The sequence below is a fragment of the Sturnira hondurensis genome, unplaced genomic scaffold (assembly GCF_014824575.4).
Source record: "Sturnira hondurensis isolate 20B ecotype Veracruz unplaced genomic scaffold, ASM1482457v3 Scaffold0006505, whole genome shotgun sequence".
In the NCBI taxonomy this organism is placed as follows: Eukaryota; Metazoa; Chordata; class Mammalia; order Chiroptera; family Phyllostomidae; genus Sturnira; species Sturnira hondurensis.
This window is the reverse complement of record NW_028079136.1, coordinates 8,078,275-8,097,390: the sequence shown is the minus strand read 5'-3', so window position 1 is coordinate 8,097,390 and position 19,116 is coordinate 8,078,275. Positions and strand designations below refer to the sequence as shown.

General features: G+C 40.9%; 1 protein-coding gene across 5 annotated transcripts in view; it reads right to left on the bottom strand.

Moving 5' to 3' along the window:
• Positions 1 to 19,116, bottom strand: part of STK33 (serine/threonine kinase 33) — a 139,934-nt gene that overhangs the window by 12,673 nt on the left and 108,145 nt on the right. For all 5 annotated transcript variants that reach the window (XM_037050137.1, XM_037050138.1, XM_037050139.1 and 2 more), the window contains 3 exons: positions 15,442 to 15,554; positions 14,898 to 14,983; positions 4,542 to 4,748 (listed from right to left, as the gene is read on the bottom strand). In XM_037050137.1, coding sequence (XP_036906032.1) covers positions 4,542 to 4,748; positions 14,898 to 14,983; positions 15,442 to 15,554 — 406 coding nt within the window. The remainder of the gene's footprint in view (positions 1 to 4,541; positions 4,749 to 14,897; positions 14,984 to 15,441; positions 15,555 to 19,116) is intronic.

The window sequence follows — 19,116 nt, the reverse complement described above, 5'->3', positions numbered from 1 at the left end:
GGTTGCAGGCTGGGTTCCCAGTTAGGGGTGTGTGAGAGGCAACCAGTCGATGTATCTCTCACACAGCGATGCTTCTCTCCCTCTCTTTCTCCCTCCCTCTAAAAATAAATAAATAAATAAAAATAATAATACTAAAAATAAGTTAACATTAATCTGTGCTTATGACATGTCAAGAGTGTTACATGTAACATTTCATTTAGCTCTTGGTTGATACTATTAACCCCATTTTACAGATGAGAAAACATGAATGTTTTCAAAATGAAAACATTTTACAGATGAGGCCTACAGACTTGCCCAAGGTTGAAAAGTTTGCAAGTGGTGAAGCCAGGATTTGAACCCGGGCATCTTAGGTTTGGAGCTTGTGCTCCAACCTCCATGCTATTTTGAGTGCAGTGCATGGACACATATAGCAGCTTGTGATGCTTCAACACTGAAGAACAAAAGCATGCCAAATTGTGAAAACACCACCAAATCTCCACAGATTCACATGAGCTCAGAGGGCTAAGATTCAATTGTAAAAAAGAGAAAATTTTTTATTCTATTCAACTAAAATACCATGAAAACCTGACTTTTTCCTCATTGAAACATATTAATATACCACAACTCAACTGTTTAATTTCGATGTTAAATTCAGACACATCTTGTCTTTGAAGAACTAACATATGAATATATTTCATCAATCAAAATAACTTTCCAAGTCTCTAAGCCACCTTACTTTCTGCTTTCCAGATGGGGGGGAAGTATCTGCCACATGTACTATCATCTACGATACCATAAAGGCCAGGTTTGCAGCCCAGAAGAATGATCACAAAAGAATAAAAAATTTTTCCCATTTTCGTTACACGAATACATTCGACTACATTCAATAAATAATTTAACAACTAAGAAGCATGCCCTTTACGAAGCAGGAATTCTGTGAGGCAAATACAGAACTTCAATCACACCCAGAATTTCTAGTCCCTCCCTCTACGATTACGAGGAGGTGCATTTTAATTACAGACATACAAACAATTACATTGTTTTCTGGGCTTACTAAATAGTGAAAGTATCAGCACTGTTTATCAGAAGTCACTAGAGGCCTAATGTTAACAGGCATGCTCCTGCAAGAAGCAATGGTCCGCCGAGTGTCTCACCTGAACAGGAGTGAGGGCTGCCGTCAGAGTTAAAGTCTCGGGCCTGAGAGCAGATCCAGGACCCACTGTAGGGACTTCAGAGGGTCACTAATGGCACAGAACATTGCCTAAGTGTGCTCAGCTTGGAAAACACAACATATACATGAAAGAACATCTCTGTCCTCAAAGAATGCCATTACCTAAAATACACAAAAAGTTAGAAATGAAAAGAAAAAAAGAAAGGACAGACACAGCCAAATGCCAACCACGGGAGAACAAGTTCAAAAAAGTGAACCGTGCTCTCCACACAGGCAGGGCGTCTGGAATTAGGGAACAGTCACTCGGGGAGAGAGAAAAGTGCTTAGTTCAAGTGTTCTTGTTTTTTAACAAATCCTCACTTTCTCTGTTAGTTTTCCAAGAGTTCTGGCACTTACCTAAAAAATGTAATTTTCCTGGCTTGTGAGAATACAACATTAGGAGCTCTAAATGGGTTTATAAGATTTTCCAGAGGGAGAAATTGTTCTGTTGATACAATAGAATGGACAGTAGGAACTGTAGACAGATTTCCATGTAAATTAGCGCCAAATTTCAAAGATTTTAATGGAAAGATAATCATATACATATTTTTAATTTAGTAGGTATAGGTTATTCATATTATCATATCATATAGTCCACATAATGCAATTTTAAAAAACAAAATTTTCCCATGGGAGGCATTTCAATGTTGACAGAATAGATTTCAATAAAATTGAAATTCCACTCCTAGGACTATGAATGACTATGCGACTCCTGTACGGGCTCGAGAATAACTGGCCACCCTGTTCCCAGCGTTCCCTTAGAGCTTTACGCAGCACTGCCCACCACGAACGAAGATTTCGAAGTAATTTCTTAACATAAATTCAATATAGTTCGCAAAGTATCATATTTATTCATAAAAATCCTTGGAAAAAACGAAGTTTATTAAATGCATGCGAATTCTTTTATCCTCACCAGAGAATATGCTTTTGCTGATTTTAGACAGAGAAAGAAACATCAATGTGAGAGAGAAAGATCAACTGACTGCCTCCAGTACATGCCGCCAACTGGGAATCGAACCCACAACCTAGGTGTGTGCCCTGACCGGGGGTTGGACCCTTAGCCCTTCGGTGCATGGTACAATGCTTCAACCAACTGGGTCCCCAGCCAAGGCAAGGATTCTTTCTTTTAAGTGGTAACACTTTTCAGAAAAATTCCCAAACAGGAAAAGGTATCCCTCCTAAGACATCACAGCCTAAACTTAAGCATGGGAAAGTTCCTTAGTCACTCCTTAGTTTCCAGGGCAAAGTCCTGCCCATCTTGCAGGAATTTCTGCTATAGCATTTATAGCAAGTAGCTTTCCAGAGTCTGCGTGAACACGTCCAATAACCGGGAGGTGGGGTCCACTCTCCCTGGTCCAGCCTGTTCTACTGCAGATGAGCTCTGATTGTGGACTAAGACATGTTCTTTCATGTATATGTTGTGTTTTCCAAGCCGAGCACACCTAGGCAATGTTCTGTGCCATTAGTAACCCTCTGAAGTCCCTACAGTGGGTCCTGGATCTGCTCTCAGGCCCGAGACTTTAACTCTGACGGCAGCCCTCACTCCTGTTCAGGTGAGACACTCGGCGGACCATTGCTTCTTGCAGGAGCATGCCTGTTAACATTAGGTCTCTAGTGACTTCTGATAAACAGTGCCGATACTTTCACTATTTATTAAGCTCAGAAAATAATTTAATTGTTTGTACGTCTGTTGGGTAGAAATCTATAATCTTGAATTCTCAACCCACCAGGTATAGCTCTATCATCCATAAGCTCCTCAAATTCCAACTCTTCTGTTCCCCAGTTCGAAGTAGCCGAGAACAGCTTAGCAAGTCCCATCACTTTGTGACTTGGAGAGGGAAGAGGAGGAGAAGCAGATGTGTGACAGAGCAGGAGAAAAGGTGAGGGAAGACAACCAAACATTTGGTTCAGGGATGTTTCATGCCAGATTCAGCAACAAACACAGATATAACCTAAGGCTTCATAAGATAATGTGTGTGTACGCATGTGTATGTAAGTATGTGTTTGTATAGATGTGAGGGTATGTAGATGCATGGGAGTATATATATGTAATCTACATGTATGAGTGTGTAAATATGTGTTTATGCATGATGTGTGTGTATGTATCAGTATGTGCATATGTACATGCATGTATAAAATGCTAAGCCAGCTAATAAGAAAATCTTCAAATTATGTTCAATAAGAAAATGCAAATGTGGGTTTTTAAAATATCATTTTTAACAAGAAAGAAAACACACAGAGCAGCCAAGTACCGCAGGAGCCGTTAACAGATACAGAGGAAGAAGAGATCTCAGTAGATTCATGTTTACATTATGGCAAAAATACGATTATTTCAAAACACCTGAATGATTAAATGTTAAGCTTATTATCTAGACATTTACTATCAAGTAGATGAAGTTCCCAACCAGTACATCAAAATTAGTTAATCGCTCTACTAGGTCTCTTTCTGCCAGTTTCTGACGGGATTCCTAGAACGCAGGGTGCAGGCCAGCAGCACTGCACCTCGCTGGGTGGGGCCAGGCCTTACCCTCTCAGTCCCGCTCCAAGAACCGAGGAGTAGCAACTCCCCACAGGAGGTCTGGGCTGCCCTAAGGGGCACCCAGCCCCCACCAGCAGGGGGCTCACCCATTAAAGAAGAGCTAAAATGCACTCAGCAGATTTCAAGGCATGGAAGAAAATAAACATGCAGAAAACTTTTCTCCACAAACACAGAAAAGTGTTCAGGTATATTGTGAGAATATCCAGTTAGTAGAACACAATCTAGAATCAATCAGAATGTTACAAAAATTTATTCAACGAAAAGAATAAAACTATTATTTAGATCTAGTAAAACAACATGATAAACCTACATAAGTAGTTTTAGGTATCAAAAAACTGGAAACAATTAACTAGATAACATAATAATTCTTTGTCTAATTAACACACAAACACATTCCAAATTGTGTAAACTGGTAGAGTAAAAAATTGTTCATTTTAACCCATGGGCCGAATCTGACAGGCCACCTGTTTCTAAGTCCTAAAGTTGCCTGTGCCTGTCTTCATGCTACATTATCAGAGTTGAGAAGTTCTGACACAGTATTGTGGCCCCCACAGCCTAAGATCTGTCTGATCTCTCCCTGTGCAGACCCCTGTCCTACATGCAGGGGTCTTCAACATGCAGGCAACACTGCTACACCATGACAGCCTCAAAGGAGGAAAGAACTTCACTTGCTTTGTCAGGTAGGGCCTTTGTTACAAACCACCAACAAAAAAAGGCAGGGCGGCACGAGATGTTCCAAGTGCTGGGAGGGCATTTTACAGTTTGGAGAAAGAAATGACTGTTCTTCCTACTGGTTCTGTTGGTTCCTCCTACCTGTTTCTCCTCGTCTTCATCTGAAGTGCTGGCGACGTCGTGGGCAGCTCCGCCGGGTCTGCTGAGTTGGGAAACTTTCAACTTTTCTTGATTGGACCACTTGTTCTTTTGCTCTGCGGCGTTTTCTTCATCACTCCCTGGATTGTTTTTCCACTCTTTCATCATTTCTAACACATTGGTTGGTCTCGCCGAAGAATGTGTATTGCCCTAATGTCAACGAATTTTTGGTGTTATAGACAGTTTGGAAAATTAAACGGATTCTTACATCTCTTAGTAATATATTCCCCCAAATTCAGTTAAGTCACATAGAAATATTATAATGCTGAAAAATGGCAAAACTGCTGGCCCATCGGAGCACACGCCCTATACTGAGAACGACCCCAGACGGGGCAATTCCCCAGGTCCAAGGACCCGCTGGTAGCACTGTCCCTACACAAGTGGCAGAGGAGCTGGGAGGAGGAAAGCAGCTCCCCAAAGCCTAGTAGATCCAACACGAAGGGCAAGCCTACACAGCACCAAAGTGTCCAGATAAAAAAACCTAACCTCGGTTGACTAGCCAGGTGTTGTGTCCAAGGAACGGGTGTTTGATTAGAAAGCCTTTTGTTCACTGAAACATTTAGACAGGAGGAAAAGTAAGGATGCGCATCATACATGGGTAGTACCAATTCCATATATATATATACATAAATGTTTTTAATTTTTTATTTATGAGTATGCATTAAAAGTATAACTCTAGAAAGAAATAATAATATCCATATGCAAAATAATACCCTGGAATATGATAATTGGTTTTGTTTCTAAATATAAATAAATGAAAAATTGAATTAAAAATTAAAATAAAATATTTTCTTCCTGAAAGTTTATGCCAAAAACGTGGGTGCACACTAAACACGGGAGTGTATGGTGCACGGCAAAACATGGTAATTCCCACTTAATGCCAAGAACGACATGAATGCAGTCTCCAATGACTTCTGCTAGACCAAGTACGCCTTAAATCATTTTTCTCCTAACTCAGATTGGTAGAGAAAGTTTGGACAAGAAATTTGGGCCACATTTAGGTTAACATGGGACGTTCAGGCATGAGTACAGCTGGGGAGGGTTCTACACTCATTTGGTAAGTGGGTGGATTGAAGCCTCAAGCATTGGCAACACGGGATACTCTGAGACAGGATACTTCAAAGGCAGCCATCTGAGTACAATGTTGAGAAGATTTTTAGTTTCTTACATTTGTGGTTAAAGGCAAGCATTAAGTAGTGATAACTAAATGAGGATCATCCTGCAATTAATTCCCTGTAGTTCTTTTATTTCATCCTGTTTTAAGAAGGCCTGTATCGTTAACAACTTCACAGCACCCTACTTCTGACTGCACTGATGCATCCGCTACCACTTACTTCCAGAGTGCCCTGACCACGCCTTCTGCCAACCCATAGCCTACATTTCCTTCAAGGCTCAATTTGAGAATCATCGCTGTTAAGTATCCCAGAACCTCCAAAGGCATTGCCGACTTCAACAGTATGGTGATTACAAGAGGGAAAAGGGGGTGGGGGGAGGTAGAAGTGGGTAAAGGGGCATAAATGGTGACAGAGAGAGGCTTGACTTTGGGTGGTGAACACAATACGATATATAGATGATTTATTCTGTTAGAATTGTGCACTTGAAACCTATGTAATTTTATTAACCAATGTCACCCAATAAAGTCAATAAAATTTTTTAAAAAGAAAAGTACAACAAAATAGTAAAAACCCAAAGGAAAAAACCCAAAGATGTTGCCAACTTAAATTCAAATAAAGCTCAGAGGCTCAAAGACCACAAAAGAGCAGAAACCATCTACAGCGGCAGATCGTGGCTGCGCTCATCTGCAGGGGCTCTGGTCGCCAGGGCTCTGTCCGCTGCTCTGCTTGACCCTTATGATCCAGCTGGTCTCCATTACAACCTCCTGGCTCCATCGTGGCCTCCAACCCCAACTTTCATGGAATCACAGGGTCCAGAGTTCTGGAATGCTCGATTCTCTCAGTGGCAGACAGAGACAATCTAACATGTAACAGATTACACGTCTGTAATCCCAATCCTCAACTGCCCTTTTTGGATTAACTCCCCTTAAATTAACTCGTTAGATACTACACTAGTCACTAATGCTGCTCACCCAACATTCCTTTCTTCTAAGCACATGGTAGAATTGTGCTTCTCTACCTCTTTTGAGGCAGGACCGTGTGACTTGTTTTGGCCGGTGCAATGTGATTAGAAATGGGATGTATCACTTCCGGGTGTACTTTAAGAGATAACATGCAATTTTTCATGTTCCCTGCCCAGGGAACTACTGTATAAAAACACAGAGACGTTGTGTAAAAGCCTCCCTCAGCCTGGGTCCCAGAGTGAGGACAAAGGAAAACAGAGTCTCGTGTCTCGCCCCCAACCTCCCAGCCAATGTGCAATGGAAGGATGAAGACTGTTGAGATTTGGGGGCCACTTGTCACCACAGCATAACCTAGCCTACCCTGAAACACATAGCAAATAAACATTTACATTCTGTAAGCTACTTCTAAAAGGCCTTAAAAACAGTGAGCCTACTCTACCACCAGCATACCCAACAAAACTGTCACTACTACAGAAATCACACATAATCAGTACCGTGTATGTGGAAGGCCATTTATTTAGGCAGCCCCTGCTTTGCACAGTCCTAATATGTATGAATTTCAGCCATCGTGACTTAGTTAGACAACATCAACAACACAGTTCAAATTTCAATCACCATGGTATATTCACTATAACTGCAGAAAGTTCAAATTTCACTGCTAGCTCTTTAATCTAGAATCACTATGCAAATGACAGACGTGCATCATGATCAGTGACCAATCAGGTCACAGCTTTCACAAACTGTTGATGACTCAACACTGACTGTATACCTGCTATTAAGTTCACACACAGACAGCAAAGTGTGCCGTTGTGCAGTCTCCTCCTCTCCCAGGGAACTGGTCAACAAAAAGACTCACAGCAATCACGCTGGAAGCGCAATCCGAATCAAACACAGATAGAGTAACAGGAGAAACTGCTGACCGTGGGAACGATGATCCTGCCACCATCACAGAGAATCTGGATACACAACCGAAGGACCTCAGTGAAGGCAAATTTATCCGCATACATGAGGAGCGTGGCTGTGACAGAAAGGACGAATTTGCCTCGGAGACAGTGACACCTGCACAATACTGCACATTGAAAGAATTTTCAGAGATACTTCACAACACTGAAAACACAAAGGACAAAATGGTGGAAGCTGACCCAGCCTTAGAAACCAGCAGGACAATCTGGCGGGGCATGAAAATGATGTCCCCTCTGTATTGCCAGTAATATGGCAAGAAGAAGGCAAGCACTGCTTAAACCAATCTTGATAAAGTTTTTTTACCGAAAAATAAGATTCTCTAATTCTCAGCATTTCTAATGTTTTAAATTATAGTGCATTAAAAAATATTAGTTCTTTTATTTTTTTATTTTGTCATTTCTTAATTTAATTCTTGTTCAAGTACAGTTTTCTGTCTTTTACTCCCATCCCAGCCCCCCCGCCAGTGCTCCCCACCTCCTTCCCATTTAAAAAAAATATTACTTCTTTTAATTCCCTGTTTGAATGTTTTCAATATTTAACAAAAATTTTTTAAAATCACAGAACAATCCTAATATTTCCACTGATTACTAAAATCACTTTACACAGTTCTAACTTGCATTATTTTTGCAGTCTTGCACAACTGCAAAGAGCAAGAACTCCTGTATTACCTTGAACCTGCCTCTCTAGCACTCTCTCAAATGCTAGTTTACATGCGCATACCCCCAAGAGCTGGGTGACTGACACTCCACATAGGTAAAGTAGAATGCCTTTGTACTCAGTGAAATGAACCTATTTCTCATTCCAAAGAGACTGTGGAGAAGAACAAATGATCCAGAAGAGGAGCATTATCACCTCAAAAACACTCTACTATTTTTGACTCTTTGCTCCCTACATTCATTTGTGGTATCACATGGTAGTATCAGTTCCAGACTTTTTCTCTTGTCTAAACTCCAGCCAATAACTTACTAGACTAACCCCCCTTCCTTCCCCCCACTCCCCGCCGCCTCTTGCTGCCTGTAGTTGGAAGAGGACTTGCATCAAATTCTTGGACGGACCAGTGAATAACCAGCCCAGGGGTATGTGTCATCAGCCTTCTAGGTCCAACAGGAATTACAAATGAGCCAATGAACCAAACAGAAATGGGAGGAATTGTTAGGACAGACACTGTAGACTGTATGTCACCTCACCATCAGAACACTAGCCCCTGAACTCCCTTTACTGGCTTTATTCAGAGGATCAGACACTGAACTCATCAACTTTCAAGGAGTAGGTGGCAAGAAGGCAGCAGAAACAGGCGGATAATGAGGCTATCACCAGTACAAAACCAACCTTCCGGTTAACAAATAATGGGCGGAAAAGGGAAAGAGTCGAGGAATGTGTACCAAGGACCCATGGACGAAGACAAGGGGACTGGGGTAGGGGATTGAATGTGGGAGGTGCAGGGCAGGGAGAGTAATGGGGGGAAATGGCGATCCCTGTAATTGAACAACAATAAAAAAGGGGAAAAAATTCCACTTGTTTAGCAGAAAGTTAAGACTATTGTATTTTGAAAAACTGGAAAAACAGACATTCATGGAGAAGCACTGGTCAAATACTAAGATTTAGATTTAATACCTTAGTGGACAGGCTCCACAAATGGAGACCCAAACATGTGCCCCTAACAAAATCTGCCCTTTCGGGGATGATGCCCCTCAGTGTTTGGTAGGTAACAGGAATTTTTAAGTGAACGGCACACATGAGCCACGGAGAGGTAGTATACAGCACGAAACTGGCAAAACTGAAAGGAAACACGCTGGTTCTCTAGCTCACAGTCACCGCATTCCACTTTTTGTAAACAGCTAGAACTCTTCATTCTGCGATGTTCCCGGGGATAGTTTTTTCAATAGAAAAACAGAATAGTCAATCTATGTAAAAAAATAAACAAACAACCAAATCCAAATCAAAACAATGAGATGCCAGTTTTCACCTGACAGGTGGACACAAATTCGAGTTAGACAACAGCCCATGTTGGAGGGGGTGGGGAAACAGGCTTTCTCATCTACTTGCTTCTTACAGAGGGTGAGTTCGCAACAGCCTGTGTACCGCCCATTCTCTCTGGCCCGCAGCTCCACTGCTCAGAATTTACCCAGTAGATATGCTGACCCAAATGCAAACATGTATTTACAAGAACATTCATCGCACCACTGTTTGTGATAGGAAAGATATGAAGCAATTTAAATGATCCATATGCACTGGGGATTATTCACAAAATAATATTGTATCCATAGCTTGGAATACAATGCTATTTTTTTAAATAAGGAAATCTTTCCAAGACATAATAGATAAGAAATAATAATTTGCATAATATGAACCCGTTTGTGTAAAATATATACACAAAAACGTATGGAATGTTTCTGAAAGGACACATTAGAGACTTAACAATGGTTATCTTTAGTAAGAGGGAATGAGGTTAATGAAAGGAGAAAGTTATTTTTTTCTGTTTTGTTTATCATTTAAATCATTTGCCATGGTTAGTCTCAATTATTACTTTTATATGACTAGTAATTAATGTAAATTATAATAGGAGAGAAATAATGGAAGTTGCAGATACCCACAAAGAACTGACCGCACCCAATAAAATCACCAAACCTCTCCAAATGGGTCTCAGTGAGACCGAGGCAACAGCACATCAACGTAGTAACAACCACTAAAGTAAGCAATTGAACGCTGCTTTAATTTTTTTCTGACAAACTCAGTGATGTTTTTCCCCTACAAGTACAGCAACTATATGAGTACACAGGTTGGTGGTGATATTCTTAGTCCTCAGGAGGAAACATGGTAGTGATATACCATTATTCTAGAAGCTCATTTCCAATTGCCTGCTAAGAACTTCTGGCTAGAAATGTTGCTGAGCCTTCAATACTATATTGTACTGTATGTATATTTGCAAGTTGCTAAGAGAGTATATCCTAAAGCCCTTTTCACAAGAAAAAATTGCAACTGTGATATGATAGATATATTAACTAAACTTATTGTGGTATCATTTACTAATCAATACATATATCATTATGTTGTACACCTTAAATTTTACAATGTTATATGTCAATTATATCTCAATTAAGCTGGAAAAATCAAAGTGAACTCAATATATTCCAAACTGACATTCTTCAAATTGGTGCACGGGTACATCTGGCTGAACATAAAGACTTTCCAAGGATATGGGGGAAGGACAGTTTGCAGGGATCAATTTCAAGACCCTGAATTTCCAGTGATCTATTCTTTTCAAGGTCATCTGCTTGGGTAAGGATCTGCTAATCCTTTGCATGTTGATTCTCTTCAGTCGGTATCTGCCAATGCTTGTTAATGTGCATACATTTATTTGTGTGGTTGTGTGCATGACAAAAGACCCATATCTAGAAAATGCAACAAACCTCTACAAATCAGTAAGTAAAAGATACAAAACCCACAGAAAACTGTGGAAAAGACCTGAACAGACATTTTGCAAGAGAAGACATCAAAAAGGCCAATGAACATAAATAAGGGTGACCAATTTCATTTGTAGTTCATGAAATGCAGATTAAAACCACAATGAGAAGACGCAGGACAGAACTGGAACTCTGGCACACTGCTGGTGAGCGGTACAGCAGACACTGTGGCAAAGAAGAAATGAACTTCTGGATAGAGGTGCACAAAGAAGAAAATTCACGCAAGTGCAGCTGTGATGGTGGTCCTTCGGTGCCTTCGGTAGGAACCCCTTATCAAAACAAGTCAGACACAAAGTCCTCTCTGCGGAGGCCAAGGTCTGCAGCCAAACAGCCCCACTGGTCTCTACAGCTTAGTTCCGCACCACTTCCCTACAGGCCTTTGAGAGTTCTAGAGAAAAAGAGCTACTAATATGCTTCATAGTCTCCCAATATGCTTTTTTTCTTGTCTTTAAATCTTTGTCAAGTTCTTCTTATCCAGAACCCCCTCTTTCTTAGCATGACTCCAACATTAATTCCTACTTTTCCCCCTTCATTCAGAGCCAGGTTCACATATCGCCTTCACGCTAAGTAGTTTCCAGTGCCCTAAAGGGAGTAATGGCTCTCTTCTTGGGAACCTAGTAGTACCACTGCCATATACCCCTGTACACTTTCTATAAAGCATATTTTTATACTGAGTACACATTTACATCTCTTATAGAACCCATTTTATTATATGCTATAGTTAACATATAGAGTGCATGCTTACACATGTGTACGCGTACATGGTGTACTCCTTCTCCAGTGCTTTTGTTTCAAGCCCTCTACTGGTCTGTGGAAAGCCTGTGGGCCAGGCCTGGACCCACACACAGCCGCTACCAGTAAAGATCTGCTGACTAACTAAGTACATAATAATCATTGAGTATTGAATCAATCCCCAAGGGTTCTGGTTCATGAGGTTTTTCTTACCATAATTTTTATAAAAGCCTTTTTAAAAGGGCCTCAACAGCATATTCATATACATAATTCAGAGTTTGAGAACAACTAAACATAGTAAAATAAAGGTTGAGTGTAAACATATTTGGGATGAAAATATACAGTAGGAAAACACTACCCATCAATTAGGCATCAGAAAGTTTCCATTTGCTTATGTAGAGTATGTACATTAAGGCTAAAGGTCAAAAGCTAAGGACCAAGCCATGGATAACAATTTTTAGATTAATGAACAAGGGCCTTGTTCACACATTAGGACACGCTGTTCTGGAAATTAGACCCTAGACACCTTGAGTACATACGCCTTCGCAAAGTGAGACTATAAAGCAAAGTATACCACGATCTGTGGTAAATGACTCCCGGGAGAGACTGCATTTTATTCATCTTTGTACCCCTATAGTGTCCAGTGGTTTAAGTAGAAAGATACTCATTAAAATCAATATAGACATGTAAATGGCACTTGTCCCATTTAAAATAAGCCACCTTGCAAGGCTTATATACTATAACAATAATTTCCTTCATTTCAAAGAGCCTATAATTGGTCTCCACTATTTATGAAAGGAAGTTAAAATTCTTTCTAGCCTGAGATTCAAGTCCTCCACACAATTTTCTTTCCTTTTCTAAAAGTCTCATTTCCCATTTCTTTCCTTCAAGCATCTTAATCTGCCAGTCAAATTGAACTTCCTATTTTCACACTTGCTTGCCTCTGCACCTCTGGTCATTTGGCAATTTCTTAGGTCATTTATCATTCTCTCCTTTGCATTGTATCTTGTACATGGCATGCCTCCCCTACTAGGCTGTGGGCTCCTCCTGTCAGAGACCATGTCCTGCATGTCTACAGCTACATTTCGTCACCTAGCAAAGGTCCTGGCACCTGGTAGACACTGAAAAAAATTACTGAATGTCTGAATAATGCCATAGAGCTAAAATCTGAAAGCTTTCTTAACAAGGCACAGAAGAAAAATGTTTCCTTAATTCATAGCAGGGTTCTTAAATATAAGCAGGCATTAAAAATACCTGGGAAACCTGTTTAAAATGCAAATTCTTGGTGTCAGTTGTCACCAGGGGACTTGAAGGAACACCACAAGGCACCTGCATTCATCTAATAAAAGGGAATAAACTCCCGAAGTGCCGCTGAGAGTAAAGAGGAGGAAGGGAAGAAACGGACAGGGGTGGTCAGGGCCCTCCTGGCACGCGAGTCGCCATCAAACTCTTCCTGGTGGGAAAGTCATTCCTTGGCTATTTTTCTTTACATCTGATCTTTGGACTTTTGAAATCAGAATGACAATATGTGCTTATTTTAAGTTCCATTCACTTAAATGTACATAGAATACTCTTCAGATATGTACCATATTTCAAAATGGACAATACATAGGTTAAACCCTAGAAACTTGTTATCCCATAAAGCTCTTTGAAAAAAAATGGTGCATGTGTGAGATATCGCAAAAGATAAGCTCCAGTTATAAAGCAGCAAGGCACTGAGAGAACTAACATGTTCCCTTTAGGTTATTTCAAACCGAGGATATGAAGTAAGACTTCAAGTGGGTAAGAAGAAAAGAGTTCTGCCTTTTAGAAGTTTGTAAGATGCTGCTATTCACAACTTCACACACTGAACTCCTTAGGACCGTCGGATACAGTGCAGGCTATCTGTCACTCTCCATCCATTTGGCAAAGACCACACAGAAACAAATGGTATGGTGGCTCAAAAAAGGAGGCTTCTGGAAAAATGACCAAAGCCAGAAATAAAGCTGTACTAATTAGAACACAAATAATCACATGGCCAAACCCGAACGTTGTGTGATGCTGAAAAGAGAGAGATTTCCGAGGCACACCATCTGTTGTATGGGTTTTGATCTTGTTGCACAAATCTACTCAGTGCAGTTCTGCAACGATCTGTCTAGCTGCTAGCTCGTTTGCACAGTTACTTGAGGCCAGAAATACTGATTGCACAGAATGATTTGAGAGATCAACATATTCATAAAGGAGGGCAGAAAGAAACCATTTTTGAGTGAAGACTAATTTCTTTTAGCCTTGGAGAAAAAAATATTACTCAAAGAAATGATTAGAAATTGCCAAAGGAAAATTAGAAAATTTGAAAGAAGAGTGATATCACTATAAACTTATGGAATCTAAACTTACCTGGGCCTTCAGGGTCACCACCCACAGCTCTACTGGCCGGTCTAATGGAAGCTTCTCATTCTGATCTTGACCTCTCAGCAGCATTTACCTGGGAGCTGACTGCTCTCACTTTCTCAAACATTTTTCTCACTTAACTTCCTGGCACCACTCTTGCAATTTTCCTCCTCCCTCGCCAGCTACTCCTTCTCAGCCTCTATTGCTAGCTTCTCCTCTACTAAATGTTAAATGTTGTATTATCTAAAAGCAGGGTGCAGGGGTCTCTTTTCCTTTCTATCTGTATTTTCTTCCTAATTCATCTCTTCAGCCTAATAGCTTTCTATGGCATCTGTCTACTCCCAATTCCCACACTTACAGTTCCAGCTCAGGCTTTTCCAGCTCAAGACCCATATATTCAGGTATATTTGATATCTCTAGGTGGACGGCACATAGGCGTCTCACACTTAGCATTATCTAATATGCTTACACAGGGGGGTGACTCATGAGTTCCCTGTTAGAAATGCTAAGTTTGTAGATACCCATTTCAGAAATGTGCAAGACTCAGTAATTTTTTAAACTTGTCAGAAGATAAGAGAAATTGACTATATTTTTTAATAAAAACTATATACAAGCTATGAGGCCAAATGAAAAGAAATGAGCAATGGTAGAATGTCAACAAGAAAGAAAAAGTGTTGTAACGCAGTAACTTACTGTTAACCACTGATTATCCAGTAGCTCCTTAGCTGTGATTCTGTGAGCAGGATCTACTTTCATAAGTTGTTTCAAAACACTTTTGGCTGCAAATAAAGGAATATCCTGAATATCTCATTTCCTAACTGCAATTAGTAACACTTAATTTCCAATTTATTTAGAATTAGGTCTGTATGACATGAAGGAAAAATAACCATTATAAAATAAATATCATCAGTATAAATAGCTTAGAAATAAAATTAAGGGCCTACAGTGAAGTTTTATTGCCTGGATTAGCTGATTTATGTTCTACAGTAAAAATTAACTAGATAATCAGCACATTTCCTCTTCAATTTTTACTATGTAGTTTCTGTTTTGGTTGGGAGTTTTGACTATAAAAATCACAGTGAAGATAATCACTATTTCCACAAGTAAAAAGTGTTATTTCTACAAGTAAATTCAATGACTAAACAAAGGTTTCAAGTATCTGAATTACTAGCAAACTACAATTCTTCACTACGATTGTGCACATTTGCTTTAGTAAATAATAACGAATCCGCATTACCACAATCACTTATGGAATCCCAAACCGGACCATCGAAATGCAGTTCTCCTTTTCTTATTAACTCAAAAAGCTTCTCTTCTGAGCTTGCCAAAAAGGGCGGTTCTCCACATAATCTACAACAAAGGCAATCGTTTTCTTTAGATGTTTTAAAAAATCCAAATAAGGCTATTAAAAATTAAGTTTCCACAGGACTTGGAAATAGTGCTGCTTCATATTTACATAAAAGACAGGAAGAAGGAGAGACATGAAGACACGGAAACTGTTAAAGATTTTGCTTATCTTGGTTCAGTCATTAATTCAAATGGAGACTATACGTGAAACCTATATAATTTTGCTAACCACTGTCACCCCGGTAAATTCAATAACAACTAGAAATTAAATAAATAAAAGATAAAAATGGGCTGCGGCCAAGAAATCAAGAAGAGACTGAGACTTGAGCCCTGACTGGGGTGAATCAGTGGGTTGGTTGTCATCCTACAAACTGCAGATCGCTGGTTCAATTCCCAGTCAGGGCACATGCCTGGGTTGTGGACCAGGCTCCTGGTTGAGAGAGTGTGAGAGGCGTCCAAGTGAGGCTTCTCTCCCTCTCTTTCTCCCTCCCTTCCCATCTCTCTAAAAATAAATTAGTAAAATTTCTAAAAAAAAAGAGCAAGAAGACTGAGACTTAAAAGGGCAGAAATGTAAGAATTGGGAAAGACCGTCAAGAGCAAAGATGTGTCATTAGAGACCAAGGCTAAGCTCATCCATGCCCTCATATTCCCAATTCCTGTGCATGGATGTGAAAGTTGGACGATGGAGAAGAATGACACACACAAAAAATGATTCACTTGAGAAAAGATGTTGGACAAGACCTCCATGGATACCCCAGACGGCCAGAAAGAGGAACACATGGGTCCTAGAGCAAGTTACGTCTGACACATTGCTCAAGGCAAAATGACAGCACGGAAGCTGTCCTCCTAGGGGCACATCATGAGAAGGTAGGTTCTTCGGAAAAGACAGACTCACAGATAAAGAGCAGGAGGATAGATGCAGGGGCGGGTTATGGGGTGTAGGGGACTGAGCAATGAGGAAAAAGGACTTCTGGACATCAGTATGGTGATTTGTGGGGGAGGGTGTATAAGGGGACTACATGGTAATGGAAAAAATACAATAAAAAAAGTTTTAACCACTCGATCATCCTAGCACGGTATTAAAAAATATTTCTTAAAAGAAGCCATAGGCATGAATCTACAGGAACTGAGTAGGGCTGGTGAGGACAGGACACCATGGACATCACTCAGTCACAGAGTTTCCAAGAGTTGAAGCCAAGTCAATGGCATGTAACAACAGGACATACCTCCTCTGTGTAGAAACAGAAGCAAAGGGGTTTTGCAAGATCAGTGCTAGGCTCTTACACCCAGCCCAGGGGTGTCTAGCCCACAGCCCATGGGCCGCATGCAGCCCAGGATGGCCATGTATGTGGCTCAACACAAAATTGTAAACTTACTTAAAAGATTATGAGGTTTTGGGGTTTTTTTGTTTTTGTTAGTGTTTGTGCATTTAATGTGTGGCCCAGAGACACCAAAAGGTTGGACACCCGTCACTGAAACCTCCAGATCTGCAAATGACCCAAAGCTGTTCCAGGTGGAGAAACACTAAGCTTAGCCAGGGTTGAAATACAGGAAGGTGTGCACACAGGAGTGGTTGCAGATAATAGAGGAGACACAGGTTATTGTGAGCAGAGGTAATGTAATGCTAACGGCACATGAACTGAACTAAACTTCTGGGAAAATATACTGAGTTATCAGAGTCTAAATGACCATGTAAGAATTTTATCCAAGGTAAAAGACTATGCAAATGTTACTAAGACTAAACCAAGAATAACCCTGGAAACATCTATAGATCTGAGTCAAGCTAAAAAAAATCCTTTAAAATGATCAGAACTCTTCAAAAATAGCATACAAAATGAAGAAGGTCTGGATGAGAAAAATCAGATGGTGATGATTGTTGTAGACCGCTCTGCCTGGTTCTAGGAATTGTATCTCGACCCCTTGTAGCTAAGTGCGAGGGACAACCTCTGGAATGTGAGCCGCAGGAGACAGGCTTGTCTCTAGTAGCAAACACTGCCTCAGTTTCTTCCCTGCCCCCAAAGCATGGTTGGAAGTCCTTGATGGGTAAGACCCCTCAGAGGGGGGGCAACCTAAGCCAGACACAATCACTTGGGAAGTCATCATGGAAGGACTCAGGGGGCTGCAACAAAGAGCAATGGATTATCACCCCCGGCTTTGTCAAAGCCCCAGTCCCCACGTCCTCTGGGAGAAGCACTTCCTGGCTCTAATCCCCTTAAGTCTGAATATCTGTTGGGAGAGGTACAGCTCCTTGCCTTGCTTGCTAGAGCGTGTCCTGGGGAAAAATCTGGCATCGCAAGGACTTCCTGATAAACCTGGGAAATCTGCTCTGCTAAGAGTGCTTTCATTCATATGTTAAGGGTTTGAGCAGGAAACCCTAAAACTCTGTTCCTGACAGACTGACTCAGACTAAGCCCTCGGATTTCTTTGAAATGTTATCTACTGTTTGATCCTTGCTGCCCGGTATTCCTGTGTATTAGAACCCAATAAAAACCCTGGAAGAGGGTGCTCGGGGCCTTTTTCTCCTTGGAGAAACTGGCCACTGCTGGCCTTTGTCTCCCCTGAGAAACTGGCCACCAGCCCACAGTCTTTTCCCTCTGGGAAAATGGCCACTTTTCTTCCCTAAGCAGATCACATCATATCTCAGTCATGATTTACTCTCCATCCGTGGCACTCGGGGGGACTTGCGATTAAAGTCGCCCCCACAGATGATGTGACACTTCAGTCTGAAAGGGCGAAAGCTGAGCAGATGGAATGACCGACATCACTGCAGCCATGACCAGTGTGTGGGAACCCAAGCTTGTCTGTACATTCCAGAATACAGGAGCTACGTGTCGTCAGGATCTTTTACATGGAAAAACTGTGCTATGCTTAACGAAGAGCAGGGCAAACCTATGCTTCAGTAGATAATCCAGTCCCAGCCTACAAAAGTGTGCTTAAAGTTGAATTCAGTTCTTCCCAGTCCATTGTCAGCAAGTGTTAGCCATCGTCATTATGGCCAACCCTGCCTCTGGGAGCAACCCTGAAAATGATGACCAGAGTATCACCGTGACGGCCGGACAGAAGTCAGACCTGGACTCCTCACAGAGCGACTCCATCTGTCTACTCTTCAACTCTCAAGACTGTATATTTTTCCCACTTTAATGCTGAAAGAATAAAATGGCGCAATTCTATTACTCTTCCCAAATTCTGCTCTAATATGTACTTAAGTATAATGATCTCTAAGTCTATCAGTTACATTTCTACTAATTTTTTAAATCATTGCCAACCTCAAATTTACTTTTGATGTCAACAACACTTTTTCTTCTTCCTTTCTTTCATTCTTTCTTTTTCTTTCTTTTTTTTTAAAGATTTTATTTGTTTATTTATCTTTAGAGGGGAAGGAAAGAGGGAGAGAAACATCAATGTATGGTTGCCTTTTGTGCGTCCCCTGCTGGTAGTTAGCCTGCAAGGAACCCGCCTGCAACCCAGGCATGTGCCCTGACTGGGAATCGAACCGCGATCGTCTGGTTCGCAGGCCTGTGCTTAATCCACTGAGCTATCCAGCCAGGGCCTTTTTCTTTCTTTT